Genomic DNA, 22,120 nt, shown 5'->3' with positions numbered 1-22,120 from the left:
ATTTATTTACTTATTTATTAATTAATTTATTTTTTGTTTTTGGTTTTTTTTTTGGTTTTGGTTTTTTTTTCCGGTACCAGGAACCGAACTCACGACCTTGTGCTTGCCAGGCAAGCGCTTTGCCGCTGAGCTAAGTCCCCAGCCCTAATTAATTTATTTTTATTTTCACAGGGCTCACAGCTAAGAGTTTGTTTTGAGTCTCAGAGGATACTTTGGGCTTGGACTTCTCAGTAATGATGAAACTGTTGACTTTGGCAACTCTTAGAGATGAATTAAATGCATTTTGCATACAAATGCACATGAGTCTTTTGGGGGCCAGGGGCAAAATGTTATGGCTTATGTCCCCTAAAAGCCTAACACAATCATAGGTGGGGCTTTTGGGAAGTGATGGATTATGGGAGTATTATAGCTGGTTTTCTGGTAAGAGGTGGGGTTTGTTCAAAAGAGGCTTATCACTGTGGGAGTGATGCAGAGGGTATATGTGTCTTCCCAGTTCCTCCCTTGACTCTCTGCTTCCTGTCTGCCATGGCTTTGTGCCATGCTGCCCTACCTGCATCCAGCCAACTATAGTCTAAAACATAAGCCAAAATAAACACTTCTCATTTAAGTTGTGGGTGTTGGGTATTGTCTCTCAGGGACAAGAAAAGTAAATGAGACAGTGCCCCTGATAGTCCCTTTTTCTGCATTCTCTATAGTCTCTCAGTAAAGACACAAAGATTTGGTCAATATTATGATGCTCACCTGCTTTGCACATGTAGAAGGTGCCTGTCAGGTTGGTTTCAATCACAGCATGCCATCCCTTTGAACTGATGTTTTCAGCAGGAGATAAGAACTGGCCTCCACCATTGTTTACCAAGAAATCGATCTTACCATAAAGAGCTAAGGTAGATTTCATCAAATTATTCACCTAAAAAAATTAAATGTTTAATAATCTAACTTGCTACTTAGACCTATCACATGTCCTATCAGGGTGGACAGAGCTTACAGTCTCTCACAGTGAACAGTAACTGTAAGTACTACAACCATGAATATGAAGTCAGCATGAATAAACCTAACAAACTTACAACGATGAATAATTTCCCAGTGTTCAATACCCACTGGCCATAAGGCTAAAGTTTGTACTTTTGATGACATGTTACACCCAAGCGTCTGGAACACTTCTAAGTATGGCAGGCTCTGGACATATTAATTTGTAAGTACCAACCTCAAATAATGGATAGTGATGAAATCAGGTAAAAATGAACATTAAGAAATGTCTTATAGGGCAAAAGACACAGAAGGAAGTCCCAAGCTGAGACCTTGTCCTTGCTTGGCCCCTCGGTCTCTCCTCCTACCTTCTCCTGAGGCCACTGGCTCAATAAATCATGAGCACAACAGTCTGCATACAGTCTCTGTTTCTAGTGTTCCTCATCTGAGAACTACCCCAGGAGAACCTGAGGTACCACCAGGATCCATAAACAAGCATGGTTAGCAAATGGTACAGCTATCTGTGCATTACCTCCTCTTCTTTTCTGATGTTGCACTGTATGGGGGTGACTTGAGCCTTGTTGCTGAGAGGCAGAGTGGCTTTCAGTTCCTCTGCAGCAGATGTTAGTCTGTCAAAGTTACGGGATGCAATGACCACATTACACCCTGTGAAGCAAAAAGCCAGAGAGCAAGTGAGTATCTTTTAGGAATTGTGCAAATTTCAACAATAATAATATATTGACAGTATTTTGTATGTTTCTGTATTCAGACTACTTTTGGTAAGTTTTTCATGAGGAAATAAAATGCTTTAATATTTAAATATTAAATATTTAATAATAATTTAATAATTAATTAATAATTAATATTTAACATTTTAAACTAGTGTGGTAAAGATATTATTTTAGTATTTTAAAATTTTATTTTCACTTGATAAGTAATTGCATATCTTTAGAGGTACAGTATGATATTTTTATACATTTATCCACTGTGGAATGATCAAATCAGTCTATGTAACATACCTGAACTTCCATACTTACCATTTTTTTTTCCGGTAAGAACATTCAAAATCCACTCTTTCAGTAATTTTGAAATATATAATAAATTACCTTTAGTTATAGTCACCATGCTGTGTAATAGATTAATAGATTATTCCTCTTGTCTAACTAAAACTTTGTACCCTTTTCAGCAATCTCTCCCCACCCAGTCAAACTGCTTTGGTCTAATTTTACTAGTTTTTGTTTCATTTCCTTGTACATTTATAACTTATGGTATAAGAAATTCTAGTCTTTGACAAAAAATTCTTGAAAGTCATGAAACAGTTGTAATTTCCCCCACTGATTACTAAGCTTGCTTTGCTTGGTTTGAGTTTGAACAGTTACTGTCTTGGTCTCACAAATGCCAGGCAAAGCAGGGAGTACCTATAAACTGTGAAGTGGACTTTACATTCTATGTAAAGTGGAAGGTACACTACAATAGGCCTAATATGTGTACTATAAAACCATAAGCCACATCTTTACAATAAAGATGCTTTATAGGTAAACAGTTAAAAAAGGAGATAATGGGAAAAGTAAAAATACTAAATAATGCACAAGAGAGCAGAAAACAAGAGAAATGGGAACACAGAACAGATGGGAGAAATAGAATAAAAATAACTGTATGATACATTTAAATTCAACTGTACAGAAATTCACATAGCAAACGTATTGTCCAAACACCCCATTTAGCCACACAAGATTGGATGAAAAAGCAACATCTAACTATGTATTGCCTACAAAAAACACACGGAAAGTTAAAGACACATACAGGTTTAAAAGTAAAAGAATGGGAAAAAGACATACTCTGCTAATACCAATGAAAAGCAAATTATATTAATGGCTATATTAATACTGAATAAAGTAGACTTTAGATCAAAGGATTTCCTCAAGGAAATTCCATAGATAGGAGTCAATTACCCAAGGGGACATATTGGTACAGGCTATTTGGTAGTTTCTGAAAAGGTTAAATATTCATGTCTTACATATGTGAGATGTTACATTGCAGATATTCTGGTAGCCTCAAAGCAGAAAGAAGGAAGAGCTAACTGCTTCTGAGAAGCCTAGTAACCCTCTTCCCTCTCCTTTAACTTCACCGTTCCTTCTACATGCTCCCATATCTCTGTCTTCATGTTCATACTGCGTTTAACACTGAGCTGTCTCAGACTGTAGTTACCCGTTTACTTAACAGTCCTTGCTGGAGGTGTTATGCTGTCACACAGTCCACTCCAACAGTCACACATTGAAGGCATAAATGAAGTTAATGAAGGCCATTGGGAACATGACTCTCCATTTGGCCAGAACTATGTTAGTAGTATAGGACAAGATGGCTAGTGCATCTTAGAAATAAAGCACTTTTAAAACTACTTTTTTTTTAGCCAGGCAAGGTGACGCATGTGTAGTCCTGGCTACTCAGGAGGCTGAGGTAGGAAGACTGAGACCAGCCTGGGCAACAGAGCAAGACCTTATCTCAAAAAACAAAGAAACAAATACAAAAATTGAGATTTTTTTAATTAAAAAACTATTTTTCAAATTTAATTTCAAGTTTTTCAATTTAATAAACCCCCAAATGGTGATAACTTGGGAATTTTAATGGGAAATGTGAGCATTTCTTTTTGGAGACAACGTCTCTCTATGTAGTTAAAGTTGGCCTTAAACTCATTATGTAGTCTAGGCTGGCCTTGAACTTGCAGCAATTCTCCTGCCTCAGCCTCCCCAGTGCTGAGATCACAGGTGTGTGCCACCATGTGTGGCTTAACCTGAGTATTTTTTAAAACAAACATGAAAAAACATTGCTTTATATAGCAACCATTGTTAATTTCCTATTGTCTTATTTTGAAATTCTGTATCATTTTTATGCTGTTTTGTTTTGACTTTGTTGTTATTTTGCTTTTTCTTTTTAAAATAAAAATAAAAAAGACAAAACATTGCCTTGAGTTCCTAATAAGATAAGTCTAACTTCAAAAAATAATCCAATATGCCAGATTTATGTATAGTTTTTAATAAGCTTTATTCCTTTCTTTGTTTGCAGAACATGTTCACATAAAAAATATTTGATACTGGCAAAGTGGCACAGACCGTATAATCCAAGCTAGTTGGGAGGCTGAAGAAGGAAGATCATAAATTCAAGGTCAACCTGGGCAAGATGACAAGATTCTATCTCAAAATAAAAAAAATTTTAGCCAGGCATGGTGGTGCTCACTTGTAATCTCAGCACTCAGGAGGCTGAGGCAGGAGGGTCATTGTGAGTTAGAGACTAGCTTGGGCTACGAAGTGCACTCAAACCAGCCCGAACTGCATAGCAAGACCTTGTCTCAAAAAGACCAAAAAAAAGAGAAAAGAAAATTTTTTAAAAAGCCAGGACTATAGCTCAGTGGTAAAGTGCTTGTCTAGCAATGGAAGACCCTGGGTTAAATCCCCAGTGCCATGAAGAAAGAAAGAAAAAGAGAATTATTTTTAGAAAAATTGCTAACAATGTTACAAACTTTATTTTAGTCCTTTTTTCCATATATATATATATTTTTTTTTTAGCAAAATTAAGTATTTTCTTTAGAATCTCACTTTTTCCAATTATAGGATATGCATTTCTCCACATAAAGTCTTCAGTAACAGGATTTAACTGTCTCAAAATGGGTATTTAGGTTATTTCTAAGTTTTCCCCACTCAAATAACACTACATCTTTGAATACAAATCTTTGTTTGTCCAGTCCCTTAGAGTAACATTCCAAGAAAGGTCATAGAGTATGAATACCAAGGATTTTGGATCTTTTTTCCAATTTGCCCACCAGAAACGTAATAATTTATATTCCTTCCTGCTGTTTTCATTCTCTTATCAACATTTCATTTCCTCCAATGTTTTTAAGTTTGTTATAAAAACAATACCTTATTTTGTATTTAGCACCAATAAAGTTGATTGTTTCCTTAAAAACTTATTGCCTATATGTAGTTCCTCTTTTGGAATGTTAGCCTATATTTCTATTTGTATCTCGGTTCTTTGATTTACTTGCAAAAGCTCTCTCTGTAGTGAGACTACTTTTCTTATGTGGTAAATATTTTTCTTCATATACCTTCAATCGTCGTTCACATTTTTTAACTCACTGAAGATTTATATTTCCATAGAGATAAATTTAACTGTGTTCCCCTTTGCGGCTTCTTTCCTTGTGTATGTTTTCTAAGCTCGTTTCTCCATCCATGGGAGTAAATATTCACTCTACTTTGTTGCTGGTTGTAACAGATTGAGAAGATAAGACAGGAGTCTTTTAGGTAAAGGAAGTCTCCACGTGTTTCCTAATTAGTAAGATTAGGCAGCATTTAGAATGGACTAATTTTCAATAGGAACCTGCAATTTCTGGAGTTTCCCGGCGCAACATCTTTGGCTCTCAACCCCTTGACCTTTTACTTAGTGTCTCATCTGTCAGTGCTTCCCTAGGATGTCCGATTTTCTAGAGAGATCGTCTCTATCTCCCCGCTCCTGGCTCACTTCTACAGTCCCTTTGTTTCGCACTGTACCTGGCCGGGGGGCTTCGTGCGCCCCGGGGACGGCGAACCCAGGTAACTACAGCCAGATCTCTGCGGACCCTGGTCCCAGGCCCAAACCTGCTCCGTACCCAGGTGCAGGAGCTCCTTGGCAATGGCTTTTCCGATGCCCGTGCCCCCGCCAGTGACGATGGCCGCATAGTTCTGCAGCAAGCCGGGCGCCAGACAGCTCTTGCCCTTTGTCCAAGAGCCCATGGCGTTGAGCTTCAGAGTGCGCAGACCGCGCTGCTGGTGCAGGTCACCCGAGCCTGCAGATGGGGGCGGGGCTAAAGACCCGCGCCCACGTGACCGGCTGGGCTGCTCTGCCCTTGGCCCCGCCCGCCGAGGCGGCAGCGCAGCATCCTCCCAGGCTGGACCGCTCCCTGGTGGCCGCCTCTCGCAGTCTGCATCCTCCGTAGGCGTCGGTCCCTGGGCATGTGGGTGAGACTCCTCCTAAACATTTTTAAAAATTTATTTTAAAAAATTTTGATATTATTTGGGGAAAGGGAAATGCAAAAAATAAATAATACAAAGCAAGGATTGTTGTATTTTAAAAATTCAATCCTCTGGGCCATAGCTCTCAGGGTTAATTAAAATTAAATCTCTAGTGCATCTGGATAAAGAAAGGCTCTGGCTCCTGGGCCTTGCTGCGCCCGCCCGCGTTGGAGTTCCGGGCTGTGTTTGGGCTCCAGCTGCTGTGTGTCTCTGGCTGGGAAGGGGAGAAGGGGAAGGCCTAGATGAAGGGGAGGAAATCAGCTTCCAGACCTTTTCATCCTCGGGGAGGGACCCCTGGGGAGGGTGCTTAGGGGTAGAGGAGGTGCAGTCTGGTTATCCACAGATCCGAGATCATAAATGATTTAAAAAGCATTTCTGGCCCATATCCACCTCATGTGTGCCCCACCCAGGTAGGTAGAAAACCTTGACCAGAACAACCTTGACCAGATTTTCGATCTGATCCCATTCAGTTGGCACAGAGTAGATCAAAAAGGAGATCTTTCGTTGGAGGGTATAGGCTTCCTGCAAGACTCATCTGTAGGTTTATGTGTGAGAGCTAGTCTTCTAGTTCATTTCTTAAGCATACTGCTCAGCCTGCTGAGGATGGGGGAAATTTCTCATCTGCGTGTTGCTGCCCAGTAACAGGGATTCATTATGCAGATTCTGCTCCTTATTCTTGCTTTAAGAATTTGGCAGAACTAGAGAATGTACCGGGTGCAGTGATCTTACTCTGGGCAGGATGCTATTTCTAAGTCTGTGGTTAGAGTGCTGTTATTTCACTTGCAAGGTATTAAAATAATGTAAAGGTCAACAAATGTCTTTTTGGATGGAGTGGAATAGATCCACCACTTACAATTTGCTAAGCAAATGGAAATCGGTCTGGTTGAAATGGAACCAGACATTACTTCCTCCACACTGCCGCTCCCAGTGGAACTGTCGAACCCAGCAGGGCTGCAGTTCTTGGACATCCACATTCCCTCCCTGTTCCTGCATGCTAATGCCCTTGTCTAACCTGTGTTTAGAAATGCTTCTCTACCTTTGCTGCTGAGGAATTCCAATCTACCCTCATTCAAGAAAGGAAGAAAGCTCTCCTGGTTCCTACCAGCTAGCATGGTGGAATCACGTCACTTTCTACTTAACTCAGTTATGACCAACAGCACCATCATCACCTTAAAAAAAGTAAATTTGAATGAGAAAGTTCAAAGTATTGTTCAGAAAAATATAATTTCTGCTGCTTTGATCCAATGACAAAGGTTTCATGTTTTGTTTTAGGCCTTGCACATGCTAGGTAAGCACTCTACCCTCAAACCCCAAAGTATGTATTTTTAATTGGAAAAGAAATATTGACTCAATTCTGAGTGGTATCTTATTTTAGAAAATACCAAGGTGTCTTTCTTGGAGGGTGAGTGCACTTTAAATTTCTTTCAGAGATAATTGTAGTGAAGATATAATTTATTGTGGTTACGTCCCAGTCTGGATCTGTGGATTATCAGAGTTGTGCTGGGCCTGATTGTACCTCTGTGTGACCAGTGAATGGACAGAGACAAGGGTTCTGATGTCTTTCAGAGACGAAGTTACTGGGCCTGCGAGTCAGTGACAAGGTGCCATTCCTCAGTGGCATGAACAGTCAGAAAGCTCTTTGTCACAATTTGGGCATGACCTGTGATTAAGCAGTGTGGAGTCTCTTCAAGAAATTTTTTGTTAAAAACAAGGAGTCACTGGTCTCTTTGCCTATCCCTCTGACCTCGGAGTTTGAAAGTCTGCTAAACCCCCAAAGCCTGGAGCTATAGCACTTCTGCTGCTTGAATGAGCTTTGTTTTCAGATTTTAATTCTGGCTATAGTTGAGCCATCTCTTCCCAAGACCAACATGCCATGCTGTATGGACCCTTGCTTTGGCTGATTCAAATGCTGCTCCTTCCTGTGCTCTGCATCACTGCCTGCTTTGTCCTGGGGAAAAAGGCATTACTGTATCCATGTTCCTTCCACGCACCCTGCTCTGTCACACCCCATTAGCAAAGATTCCCCTCCTCTTCAGTGATGCTCTTGCTGCTCCCCAGCTCCCTGCTCCTCCCCCACCCCATCTGCCCAGTAACTCCATTTTCTCCCCTCTGCAAAGCAGCTTCCGGCTCAGACTAACATGATTCTCAGCATGTAGACTCCCAGAATCTTGATGCTGAAGAAATGTCAATGAGGCCTCAGCCCTGCCCCTGCCTTGAATCGAGACACTACCTGAGCCAACTCATATGAGTGTGACTCTTAACCAGTTCACAGTATTCAGGCAGTATTTATTGAGCCCCTGCCATGTGCCAGGAAATATTCAAGGCACTGGGATGCAGTGCAGAAATGAGACAATGAATTTTTCTGTCTTTTTATGGTTTGTGTTCTAGTGTGTAGGAATGGTGGGAGTGGGAGTGGGAGATTGAAAGTATGTGTGCCATAAGAGGTAAGACAGCAAAAAAAAAAAAAAAAAAAAGAAAACGATTAGAGAACAAAGATCAGATCCTACAGCACTCCCACTAAGGAGATGCTCGAGGTTCTTGTCACCAACAACCTTCATTGTCTGTCACTATCTCCATCAGACAGTCAGATACTGCTAAACTTGCCTCGGTAAGAGAGCCTTCCAGCACCAGCTAGAAAATGACAAGAGAAATACTGCTCAGAAGACCCAGAAGGAGCAAGCCCAGCTGTGTGCACAGCCTAATCACAGCAATTGGCTGGAGTCTGGGAATTTGAAGGTGGTGCCACAGGCAGGGTCCAATCACTCCTTTTTGGTTTTTGTTTGTTTGTTTGTTTTGTTTTGTTTTTTTTCCAGTACTGGGAATCCAACTCATGACATCGCACTTGCCAGGCAGGCACTGTGCCGCTGAGCTAAATCCCCAGCCCCTAGTTCCAATCACTTAATGTTACCCTGAGCCACATGCCTTTCCACCTGTTAGCTCCTTCTTTCTGGGAGGAGCTAGTGGTGAATTTTCAGTGGTGAAATGGTAACATTTTATTGCCTAGTTAGCATTAAACCTAATGGTGGTCAATTAAGGTGGCAGAGTCTGGCCATGACAGATTATTTGTGGTCCTTTGGGTGACAGATAAACAAAGCAGGGAACAGTTCAAAGAACAAGAGGTCTGGGCAGGGCACAATTCACTGTAGTAGTGATAACCTAATTCCAGAATAATACCCTCTCTTACAGCCCCAGGAGTTCAGATTCAATGTGGGAAAGATGTAAAAAGTCAGCTCTTAGTGTTCTTAACCCAATGGACAAGGCATCTTGGCTTGGAAACTTTGTTAGCCAAAGATTTTAAATGGTAACCCATTCATGTGTTGTATTGGATGGGACCTGGCTAGCAAAGGCTGATGATCAGATTTCCTGATGATAACTTAGCTCAACGAAGATGCCATAGCTGCAAAGCCTTGCTCATTTTGTGGCATTGGGACTTAGAGAGTTTTACTGCATGCCTAAGAACTGTTAGTTTCTTTTAACAAAACTTCCCTTTGGTGTGTTGTTGGCCATCTCATTATGAGCTGGGAATGGTATCATGTACCAGACTGCAGTGAGTTCTCCAACAGTTTGCTGATGGAGCTTGATCCAGTATCAGTGTGATAGCCTTTGTATTGGACAGCTGAGTTCAGACTCACTACCAGGGATGATACCATTTTATGTTCTAACTCTGAAATGCATATGAAGGTGTACCTATGCCCCAGGGTGGACAAATTGGAGCACAGCAGAGGGACTGACATATAAAATAACCTTAGCCTAGTGCATTAATTAGGATTTTTGTGTGACTGCCTTACAAGACCAAAATAACTGTTAGTAAAAACAAGGTAAGTATTCCCCCCCCCCATATACTTCAGTCCACAGGAAGAAGGTTTATGGTTGTTAAGGTGGCTTGTGCTCCTCCCATCTCATTCCTCTGCTGCTGCTACGTGGTTCCTTTGTCAGCATGGGTTGCAGATGGCTTATCCAGCTCATGTTCTAGTCCTCAAGGTGAAAATAGGAAGGAATGAGTTACTTGCACACTCACATCTGCTCACATCCTATTGTCCGGAGACTAGTAATGTAATCACAGCTAGCTGCAAGGGATGTTGAGAAATGTTGTCTTTACTAGTGAATTATGTGACAAGCTGAAACCTCTGTTATTGGAAAGTAGGAAAGAAATAAAGAAGAACCTGGAAATCTGCCATAACTAGCACATAATGGAGCTTATCAATGTCTCTTTATTAAACTTCCTTTCAGGCTCTCTTTGACAAAATCAGGTTAGTCCTTAATTGCTACAGCTTCATGCAGTCACTTAATTTCTTTTTTTTTTTTTTTTGTACTTAAACACTTACTTGGTGTTCCTCTTGTATGGTACCACTTCAGAGAGCTTATAGTTTAGTAGAGGAGATACACAACAAACAAGTAGAAAATCAAATAAATACTTGTGTCCAATTGTTGATAAATCTTATACAGGAAACAGACTGCTGTGGCAAAAAGTAATGAGAGAGCAAGAACTTGTTTTTTTGGTCTGAGTGTCAAGAAGTAGTCAGAAGGGGTGACATTTTAACAGAGACTTGGGGGGAACAAAGGTGACCATGTGATGAAGTGGGGCTGAAGACACATATCACCCACAGTAGATGGCATGTAAATAAGCTCATATGGGAAAGTACTTGGTGCTTTTTCGGAGAACATAGGGAGCCACTGTGTTGGCAGCACAGTAGGTGTGCAGGAGGTGGTCCAGGAAGGGACAACAGGGGAGGAGATGCAGAAAATAGCTTGATTTTATGTATGTTTTCTAAAGATCTTTCTCACTGCTGAGTAGAAGATTGAAGGCAGCAAGAGTAGAAGTCAAAAGGTAAGGAGCAATGTTTTAGAACTATGTGAAAGAGATGATGGCTTCTTTGCCTGGAGTGGTAGCACTAGAGATGGAGAAATTGCTGGATGAGTTTATGAATTATCTTGAGGGTTTTCTTCAATAGTGGCTTAAAAGCAGCTTTTCCAGTCATGACTTCCAAAGTATAAACCTGTTATTTAATACCTGTTTTCCTTTCAGGAATGTTCAAAGTTCAGAGGTAGCAATAAATGGAGGTTAACACTCTACAGTGCCGTGTTCACTAGTGAACTTTGGCCTGGGAGTGGATGTGGAGGATGGGCAAAGCCTAACTCCCAGAAAAGAAAATATAAAGTCATGTGCTTTCTCTTAATTTTATTGATTAGCACCTTGGAAATGGAGTGAATTTGTTTTTACTCTCTCTCTCTTATGGAATCCAAAATAAAAAAGGGATATTCAGAACCTGCTCTTCAGATCAAACACTAAACGCATAATATTCAGTGTACAAAAATGGGGAAGAAAATTAAGACTTCCCCTCTTCACAACTGTTTATATTTCCGAGTGAGCATTTTTCCTTTCTCCTTTGTCCTATTAGGCCAACAAGTACATACTGACTTTAGCTACATTGTCCAGCCCCAGGGTCTTCCCAGTGGTGGTGAAGAAGAAATGTAAGACAGGTCCTGGTCTGTAGAAGTTTGAAACTATCTAGGAGAGGATGAATGATTATAACTAATGGAAGCTATTGATTCACTAAATAGGTTTAAAACTGGTTCTAATGACTGATTTTTACCATGATTTCAAAAAGTCCATCCTTTCCTAAGTTAGTGGAAACATTTTTGTATTCTCAAAAGGTACTGTTCTAATTGTGGAGCACTTGTGAATCATATCTCCAGGTGAATCAGGGATGGTGAGCAGAGACTGGCTACACACCCATGTAAAAGTATCTGTGCCCATAGGAAAGGATGATTTCTTTTTTGTTGTTTTGTTTTTCTTGTTTTTCTTCTGGTACCAGGAATTGAACTCATGACCTTATGCTTGCCAGGCAGGCACTGTGCCACTGAGCTAAATCCCCAGCCCAAAAGGATGATTTCTTAAGGGAAATTACTAGAAGCTCACCAACCCTTTCCATTTTGTATTTCCCATCAAATGTTTTTAATAGGATATCAAAAGGTCATCTCTCTCTTTGCCTCCAGACTGGAGTGTGCCCCCAACAGCATCAATTGACAGGTAGGTCAAATTTCTATCTCCCCAAGAGACTTCAAATCTCTTAACTCTTGTTGGCTATATTTTTCTGCCTTTGGGCCCAGGGAGCCTTTTCTTTTACTTAACACTGACCTTTCCCATTGTGGCCACTCAAGACAATAGTGTTAGATAGAAAGCCACACATTTTCATGTGTATGATGCCCATCAACAATGGTTGTCACCTCCATGCATGTGTTTAACTCTACCTCACTACATCTTCCTAGAGCATCTCTCCCTTAACATAGGAGAGAAAAAGAGGTTTGCGACTTGCCTTCTCACTGTACTCTCTGGCATTTATCAGAACATGTTTTGAAAGAAAAGGAGGAGGTACAGCACATGAACTCTGTCCCATCTCCTCTAACCTGCTCAAAGACTCACAGCTCCTAGTTTGAAAACTCACACCACATACAAAGGCCAGGGAAGGAGACTACAGAGGAAAACAGAAACTAAGCAGGATAATACCATGGGTCACAGTGTAACCTCTGAAGCGCTAATACTTGTACCCTCAAGGTATATATAAAATAGTTTACTCAGAGGCCATCCATATCATAGGATTACCTGAGTATTCATTTTACTAATGGAATTAGACCAGGAAAAAATTTTTGTATTAAATACAGACACTTAGTGAATTTAAAATTCACACTCATTTTTGGCAAGGAAACTTGAAACTTTTAACCTTGAGGAGGAAAATGTCCTCTCAGCCTCTACCTGCAGTTGTCCTGGGTAGATATACACTTTTCTATATGGGGCTCTTTGGTGAGTTCATTAATGCTTAAGATCTCCTCAGTGGTCTCATAGTTGAGTTCTTTATCTTCTGAAAGTATTTGCTTTACCTAGTTCTTCTGTCCTGACTCTTCTTGCATATAGCTTTGTGTTTATAGGCATCTTAGTCAAACGAACTCAGTGGCCCTACATTCTCCTTGGAGACCAGCTGAATTTAAGAATCATAGCTTCTAGAAGCCAGACGTGGTGGCACATGCCTGTAATCCCAGCACTTGGGAGGCTGATGCAGGAGGATCGTTGCAAGTTTGAGACCACCTGGGCTACAAAGTGAGCTCAAAATCAGCTTAAACTACATAGCAAGACCCTGTCTCAAAAAAAAGACCAAAAAAAAAATCATAGTTTCTAATCCATTTGTAGGAAAATGGATGCATCTTGAGACCATAATGTTAAGTGAAATAAATCAGATACACAAGTCTAAATATCACATGGTTTCTCTTATACGAAAAACCAAAAATATAAATAAAAAGCAAAATAAAAGTTAATGGGAAGTAGGGAGCTAGATCTTTCTCAGATGGGGAGGATGATCAAGAGATAAAGGGAGGGGAAGGGAAGGGAGAGGAAGGGAATGAAAAAAGAATTAAGATGTGTTATGTACTATACCAAGTCCACACAAGGCATGTAATCATTATGTACTATAAACGTGTACTAATAAAAAATAAAAACAAACAAAAAAAAGTCAGAGCTTCTCAGTCTTCTCAAATTACTTTGTCTGCCTTGGTTTAAAATTTCAAATTACAATAAAGTTCCTTAACTTTTCTCTAGAAATGCCATACTAATCCAAGACTTTTTTTTTTTTTTTTTACAAGCCAAACAATGCACTGAGAACACAATACCTTCTTTGAAAGATGTAATAAGAGCTTAGAGATAACTGTGCTCATTGCATTTAGACTGGTGACCAAGGCAAAGGAAAGTGATAACAGGATGTGAAACTTGCTAAATTCTTCCTGAATATCTCTTCTATGAGAATTGTCACTAAGTGCCTAATTTATTTCAGGCACTGGACTAACTGCCAGGGTACAAAGTTGATTAAAACTCAATAACTTGCCTTTCTAGTGGAGAATTAGATTAGAAAATCAGTAACCAAAGGATAGCGGAGGCACTGGGTGAGAGAGCAAGGGACAGCTGTTTGCTCAGAAGGTCAAAGTCGTTCTTTTGGGCATAAAATGCTTCCAAATTTCAAAAACATTGAAGTGACAAAAAGGGCGTGTTTTGGCATTTGAAGAAATATAATTTGGAGTTTTCCCTGTTACATGGTAATATCAAAGATGCATAATTTTCAGTCATGGGAGTTACTTCAAACTGAGTAACATTTAAAGCTTAGTTTAGGGGCTGGGGATTTAGCTCAGTGGCACAGCGCCTGCCTGGTAAGTGTGATGTTGTGAGTTCAATTTCCGGTACCGGAAAAAAACAAAACAAACAAACAAAAAAAATAAAGCTTAGTTTAATGGTTCTTTCTGCCCACGCTCTATCTCTATCACAGTTATGCCTACTGGGCCAGTCCACTAAGTACTGGAGCTACTGAATATAAATTAGAGGAGAAGAAAGAAAGGGACACCAACTATTGTACATGTGGTATTGACAGAAAGAATATATTCAGATCTGAAGGAAAGTGAGGGGTTTGGGAAATGGTAATAAAAGTAGCAGAAAGCCAGGAACCTAGAGTTGGGAATATACAGCTTTGGGAAATCTGGGGTGCAGGTTTGTGGGCAGAATGTAGCAATTCTCAGTAATACAGTTATTTGAAAACTGGAACTCCTTTGGTAAATACTTTGACAAATTTTGTATCAATAGAAGCTGTCAATGTAATTCATAAGCTATTTTTCACAGTATCGTGCCAATAATATTGTGTAATGACAGGGCTGTTTGCCATTTCCACCAATAGTTTTTATTAATTAATTAATTTGAGGCCCTATGTATTGCAGGCTGGCCTCAAACTCATGGCAGTCCTCCTGCCTCAGCCTCTTGAGTGCTGGGATTACAGGTGTGTGCCAAGTTTAAAACTGAATTTAAAAGGAAAGAGCTTGAGAGTATTCAGCTAAGAACTGAAGAAATGAGAGAAAGAATATTGTTTTGTGGTCCCTTAATGAATGAGCGGGTATAACCTCACAAGACAACAGGTGCCTTCTGATAGAAGAATAAAACACCATCCATAAAATTGCCATGCCAGAGCAGTCAATCAACCTACCAAAAATTCTAGTCAGAATCTGATCAAGTCTCTTTATTTAGCTATCAATTTATAGGACCACTATGGTTGAGAGGAGCACACTGTGGGGATACCATCAGCAAAAACCCAGCCACAAGAATCTGTACCATAAATAACCCATTTTCTTTAACGAATAAATTACAAGGAAAAAAAAAATCAGAGGACAGACATATAGATTTGCACTATCCAATATAATAGCTAATAGCTTCATACCTCTGAAATCTGTCAAAATTCAATAAAATTAAAAATACTTTTCCTCAGTTGCACCTTTCAGGTGTAAAGGTGGAAAGTGCCATTAGACAGCACTGGTATAGACACAAAAGATGTAGTATCTCAGGTTCTGTAGTCCTTATTTGGACCCTTGGTCAAGGAAATTCTCCTAAAAATATTAAGCTAACAGGGTAAGTGGAGCTAACTGGATAGCTGATGGTATTAAAGAATTATTTTTAGAAAAAATAGAATTTTTTTGGTGTGTGATAATGCTATTGTGATTTTTTTAAAAAGGAAATCCTAACAGGTAAGAGATGCATATTGAGATGGAAGTGAAATAAAATGATGTATGTCTATAACTGGCTTCTAAATACAAGGAGACGAAACAAGATTGACTTCAAATATTTTGATTATTGTTGAAAGTAAGCAATGAGTACAAGGAAGATTCGTTAAAACAATTCTTCCTTCTATCTAGATTTGTCATTTTCTTTTCCTGTCTTTTTTTTTTTTTTTTTTTTTTTTTTTTTTTTCTTTTTGAGACAGGGTCTTGCTATGCAGTTCAGGCTGGCCTTGAGCTCATTTTGTAGCCCAGGCTGGTCTCAGACTCGCAATGATCCTCCTGCCTTAGCCTCCTGAGTGCTGGGATTACAGGTGTGCCTCACCATGCCCAGCGAGATTTGACATTTTCCATAACAATATTTCTTTTTATACATGTTTGAAATTTTCTATAGTATCATGTCTGGGGTTTTGTATATTTTGTTTGTTTTATGAGAAACATATGAATAGCTAGCAATCTAGATAACACAGGCTGGATATTTGCTAATTTATATCTCTTTAGCAGCAGCAATCAGAGTAGCTCTCTGAATGGCTCAAGCTCAGAAAAGGACTGTAGCCTCCTGGGAGGTCTGCTGGATTTAAGAATCAGAGCTTCTCAGTTCTCTTCATTTTCTTTGTGCACCTTTGTTTAAAATTTCAAACTCAGATAAAGTTTCTTATTTCTTCTCTATAAAATCAATATTAGCCCAAGGTTGTTTTACAAACATAAACAGTGCACCATGAACACATCTTCCCTAAAAGATGCTACATAGATTTTTCTCTTCTATGAGAAAAATCATAGAGATTTACCTGGAGAACAAAAAGAGAAGATGATTAGCCAGGCATCATGGTGCACATCTGTAATCCCAGCACTCAGAAGGTTGAGGCAGGAGGATCATTGCGAGTTTGAGACCAGCCTGGGCTACAAAGTAAGCTCAAGGCCAGCCTGAACTACATAGAGAAATCCTGTCTCCAAAAGACATGAAAAAAGAGAGAGAGAGTGAAGATGGAGTGTTAAGAGTGAAAGTGTGTCCTCTCTACTGCTTTTTCAGCTTGTGATAGCACAGAATTTCTGTAACTTTCTGAGGTCTTGGACCAGCAACAAACCAGGAGATCAATTTCCTTTACAGAATAGCAAGGTAGGTGCAGTTGGAGAAGTTGCACCATCTTTGAGTGACTTGCTCACAGTTGCTTTCCTCCATTTGGGTATAGTTGTAATGTATGACTCAATAGCCAGAAGTTCCCAATACTGAACCTAGCCATCTCTGTCTCCATCTGTCATGAGTAAGATTGGTTTTAACCTTCACCTTCCTGAAGTCTTCCTCACCAGCTTCCTTAACTCTGAATCCCCCAATTCAACTGATGGGGTTTTTGTAATAGTATACATTTATATAAATAACAATATTGTAATGCAAATAAAATTTTATTCACAATCTATTCTTGTAAGAGAATTTCCAGTGGACTCCCAAAATAAGGTGTTAAGAGAAGTCCAAGGAGAGGAAGGCTTCTGTCAGGTTGAGGATGATTTTCCAAGTCTCTTTCCACGTCACCTCATTCACTCTGTGTTGATGGCTTTGCTTTCTTATCCTTCAGCAAGGTCAGGACATCATTGCTTAGCTCCCTCTAGCAAGAAGCAGTGTGATGTGTGGATCGTGAGCTTTCTCAAGCAAGTTGGACTCTATAAGGCACAGCTAGGCGCCAGGACTGAGATGGAAGAAGTAGTACCAGTGGATGACCAGGGCCAGCTCCCAAGCCCACACCAGGGCTCTCTGAGGAGGGCCGTGGCTGCTGCCCTGGCCCTGGATGGGGAATCCACCATGCATCGCAAGAAAAAGAAGAGGAAAGAGTCCCGCCCAGAATCTATTATCATTTACCGGTCTGATAATGAGAACATGGACGAGGAACCTGAGGAATCAGAAGGTGGAGATCAGCCTAAAGAGGAGGAGGGAGAAGATTTCTTAGACTATCCTATGGATGATGATGGTGAGTCTCACTAGGATCCCTTCAAAATCATAGAAAGGAAACCAAAAGAGAATCCTCCCTTCAGGAGACAGACAAGAATCTGCACACTCACCGATTTCTTTGTGATACCTTTCTTACATTGCTGCAATTCAGCAAACTAATAGTATATATTTAGCATTTATTGTGTTCTATTGTAGGTGATAGGGAGGATCTAACCCTTTTAGAACTCCTAGAGTAATCAAAGAAGCTAATTTCTACATACAAATTAGTAACATGAACAGACCATGCTAATTATTTAATGTAAAGAAACAATAACTGTTGGCTTTCATCATAGGAAAATGCAAATTATATTAACAGTGAGATATAGTATTCCTTCAAATGCAGGACTGCCAAAAACTGGATAAAATATAACATTAATGTGAGGAAATGGATGAACTCTCATGTACAAGTGGAAACAGAAGCTGCTTCAGCCACTATGTAGGGAATTTGTTAATATTTACTGAAATTCAAAATATGCATTCCTAAATCCCAGAAATCCTTAATATTCCCCCCTGGAAATTTATGCACATGTTCTGCATGTATAAGAATATTTGTTGTTCCTAGTGAAGTTGTGGAGTGTCTGTACTAAGAATTATTGTGCAGCAATGTAGAGATGAAGTAGGTCTATTTGTATAGATAGATGCATGTCTAAGACAAACTCAGTGATCCCAGCACTTGGGAGGCTGAGGCAGGAGGATCACTGTGAGTTTGAGGCCAGCCTAGGCTACAAAGTGAGCTCAAGGCCAGCCTGAACCGCATAGCAAGACCCTGTCTCAAAAAGACAAAAAACAAAAACAAAAACAAAAAACTCAGTGAACAAGCAACATATTTGCTGCAATAGACTTGATGTTCTAGTCAGGAGAAGACCAACAGTAAAGAAGTCAACAAATAAAAGATAACTTCAAGTAGTGGGATGAGTTCCAAGGACAATAATACCATGGTAATGGGAAGATGAGTAGGGTGAAGTAGTCTGTGGTCATGAAAGGCCTTTCTGAAGAGGTGAGCTGCATTGGCCATTTACACAGTGGGGTTGTTTCTGGTAGGGAGCATAGCCAACAAGGGGAAAAATGGTGACAGGATTAGAAATGGAGGTGGAGGCTGGATCATGGTGAGCTATGCAGGTCATAGTAAAGGGTTTGGAGTTTGTTATAAATGGAGGGGAAGCCAGTGGAGGACTCTATGCAGGAGAGACATGTTGTCTCATCATATTTTAGAAGGCTCACTCTGGCTCTTCTATAATGATTGGGCTGCAAAGAGAAGAGTGGAAGCTGATGCGACACTATTGTGTCAGTGTAGCTGCAGTGGCACTCATGGGGAAGCGTGGAGTAAGGTGACAACAGGGGACAGCTAGAGAAAAGAGGTGAGATTCAAAATGCAACATGGAACTTTATGAGTTGGAGGTAGGGAAGGAGAAAAAGAGAGGAATTGATAACGACTCTTTGGTCCTTGACAGGAACAATAGAGAGGACAGACAGTGGTGTTTTTTGTTGAGATGGAGTCTGGAAATGGTTAGGTTTAGGGAAAGCAGCAAACCCTCTGGTAGTCAGAGCCCCTGTCCCTGTCCTGGGTCTTGCCCTTATGGTCTCTCTTTCAGCCATGGGGCCAAAAGACTTCTAGCCACTGGGCTGGAGGTTGTTTCTGCCTAAGCCTGTAGTCTGCCATCTGGCTCCAGACCCTAGACTACATTTTACATATAAAGTGCCACATACTTCCTTCCCATAGTATCTCTACCTCCTCTTCAGGGTAGCCATAAGATGGCCGTTTGGGGCTGGGGATGTAGCTTAGTGGTAAAGTGCTTGCCTAGCATGCACAAGGGCCTGAGCTCAATCCTCAGTACCACCAAGGAAAAAAAAAAAAGAAGATGGCCATTTGGTGATGTGTATGTTTGTGGTATGAGTATGTATGTGAGGTATCTATGTGGGGTATGCATAGTATGCATGGCAGATGTGGGTATGCTATGTGGGTACATATTTGAGGTATGTGGGTACATATTTGTGGGTACATATGTATTGTGTTTATCCATGATATTTGTTATGTGTTGCATATATACATGATATGTGGTGTGAGTGTGGCGTTGGTATAGTGTATGTGGGATATGTGGGGAGTTTGTGTATGGTATGTGAGTACATTATGTGTGAGTGGTATGGGTATATATATCTGTATGTGCTGTATGTGTGGGAGGGTATAGGTGGTGTAGTGTATGTGCATTTGTGTGTAGTATGTGTGTACATTATATATGTGTGTGGTGTGGATGTGTGGGTCTACAAGGTGTGATCAAATCATGTGATGGATGTTTAAATTTTATTACAGTAAAAGACACATTGCCATTAATCACCCGCAAAGTACTCCCTGTCACTTCAGACATATATACCCTATTGTTCTTGCCACTTTCTGAACCAGTCTTCTTTTGTGTCTGTATGAGATGTGATCAAAAATGAGTGACTGCTGCTGCCAAGTGCCATGCAAGGGAGGCTCATGTAAAAATGTGACGGTGTGTCCTTACTTACCTTAGTCACCAGATTTGGCATCATGGCTCTTCCTCAAAGTCAAAATGACTGCACAAGGTAAACATTTTGAATCAATTCAGAACACCGACCCAGCTATGACAGCAGAACTAAAGACACTTATGAAAAAGAACTTCTAGAATTGCTTCAGAAAGTGGCATTCTATACTTATAGAATAAGTATATTTGAAGCAAAGGGGATTAAAATAATCCCCTGTAATAAAAAAAGTAAACATTCACCATATTTTTCAATCACACCTCATATTCTGGGTGTGGGGTGTGTATGTGTGTGTGTGTGTGTAAGAGAGAGAGAGAGAGAGAGAGAGAGAGAGAGAGAGAGATGGGTCTAGATAGTACAGTAGAGGGTATGGTATGTGGATGTGGTGTAGGGCCTGGGAGCATTAAAAAGGGGTTGGGTAAGGGATGTGGGGGGTGAATGTGTATAGAGCTTGGACATGAGGGTCGTGATGTCCACAGGCATGTGAGAAGCCTCCTTTCAGAAAAGCCATAAAATGCACACACCAGCCAAATGCACACAAATGCAATCTTTACACACAGATTGACACTCATAATGTTTTCAGCACTTGTTGACTAGCAATAGGATCATTATAAAGTAGGGTCTGTAGTAAAGTTCCTCACCTCTTTGATGTCACAGAGATTATGCCGAGTGATATCCCCCAAAATAGAGAACAAGAAAAATAAGAAAAGACTGTCTCACAGTCTTCTCAGGGCCCAGACCAGTGGAGTGAGGAGACCTATTTATTTGGTCCACCACTGAATCACTGATCCCAACCACTGCTATGCCAGATGCTATAAAAAAGGACATTTGTGCTCAGCCCCAGCCTCAGGCAATAAGAATATGCTGAAATGTTTCCTCTTCAGGTAATAAGCTCAGCTCCTTTGTGCTCTGTAGGTATGTGGAACATGCCTTTGGACAGCCGCTATGTCACGTTAACCGGGACCATCACACGAGGGAAGAAAAAGGGGCAGATGGTGGACATCCATGTCACACTGACAGAGAAGGAGCTGCAGGAACTGACCAAGCCCCATGAGTCCTCACGAGAAACAGAGCCTAAAGGAAGACAGGCCTGCCAGGTGGGAGCAGACCAGGGGCCCCATGTGGTCCTCTGGACACTGGTCTGCCTGCCTGTAGTTTTCATCCTCTCCTTTATTGTCTCTTTCTACTACGGTACTATCACTTGGTACAACATCTTCCTTGTGTACAATGAGGAAAGGACCTTCTGGCACAAGGTCTCCTGCTGCCCCTGTCTCATTCTCTTCTATCCAGTGCTCATCATGGCCATGGCTTCTTCCCTGGGCCTCTATGCTGCTGTGGTCCAGCTCTCGTGGTCCTGGGGAGCATGGTGGCAAGCTGCCCGGGACATGGAGAAAGGCTTCTGTGGGTGGCTCTGCAGCAAGCTGGGTCTAGAGGACTGTTCTCCCTACAGCATTGTGGAGCTGCTTGAATCTGACAATATCTCGGGCAATCTCTCCAACAAGGACCCCACCCAGGAAGTAGAAACCTCTACTGTCTAAACTTCCAACAACTTTTTTCCTCTGGCCTCAGTACCTATATATTTCCTGACTTCCAGCAGATTTTTTTCTTTAAATCATCCCCTACCCACTTACAGTTGTGGAAAAATGCTTGCCCATGCTGACCTGTCCTACCATGTGGATGGTTCTAAAATGGCAGGGAATAGAAAAGTACATAAATCCTGCCAAAGCAGTCCATCCAATAGACAAACTTTTTTTGATTCATGGCCCTAAAATGATCATTTACCTGTGACAGGGAGATCCACTGTATATTACTGTGGGAGTTTGGTGGTATTATTGGTAGCTCTAACTCAAGGAAGTGTGTGACCAAATATGACAGGGATAACAGAGGCTCAGGAGTGACCAAGTCCTTCAAGCAAATACATATACGTGGAGTGAAACACTGGGGAGAGGTTGTGGTGTAATAGAAAGTAAAGATTTGTATGCCTCGCTTAGATTTAGTTTGAACTGCAGAAAATTAAATCCCCCGAATATCAGTGGTTTTAAACAAGATAGGA

At 40.6% G+C, this 22,120-nt stretch overlaps 2 protein-coding genes across 3 annotated transcripts in view; one reads left to right on the top strand and one right to left on the bottom strand.

The window, feature by feature from the left end:
* Pecr (peroxisomal trans-2-enoyl-CoA reductase) overlaps nucleotides 1–22,120 on the bottom strand; it is a 49,753-nt gene that overhangs the window by 27,451 nt on the left and 182 nt on the right. For both annotated transcript variants that reach the window (XM_013519993.1, XM_005395692.2), the window contains exons 2-4: nucleotides 5,606–5,966; nucleotides 1,499–1,632; nucleotides 742–907 (exon numbers count right to left, since the gene is read on the bottom strand). In XM_013519993.1, coding sequence (XP_013375447.1) covers nucleotides 742–907; nucleotides 1,499–1,632; nucleotides 5,606–5,966 — 661 coding nt within the window. The remainder of the gene's footprint in view (nucleotides 1–741; nucleotides 908–1,498; nucleotides 1,633–5,605; nucleotides 5,967–22,120) is intronic.
* On the top strand, nucleotides 5,880–22,117 carry Tmem169 (transmembrane protein 169). Its single transcript, XM_005395691.1, has 3 exons — nucleotides 5,880–5,954; nucleotides 17,159–17,548; nucleotides 20,983–22,117. The coding sequence occupies exons 2-3, from the start codon at nucleotides 17,275–17,277 to the stop codon at nucleotides 21,603–21,605; spliced, it is 897 nt and encodes a 298-aa protein (XP_005395748.1). The 5' UTR covers nucleotides 5,880–5,954; nucleotides 17,159–17,274; the 3' UTR covers nucleotides 21,606–22,117.

This window comes from Chinchilla lanigera, unplaced genomic scaffold (genome assembly GCF_000276665.1).
Source record: "Chinchilla lanigera isolate Chin_1 unplaced genomic scaffold, ChiLan1.0 scaffold00052, whole genome shotgun sequence".
Classification (NCBI taxonomy): Eukaryota; Metazoa; Chordata; class Mammalia; order Rodentia; family Chinchillidae; genus Chinchilla; species Chinchilla lanigera.
Note: the sequence above shows the minus strand (reverse complement) of the source record. Positions and strands in the feature narration are given on the sequence as shown.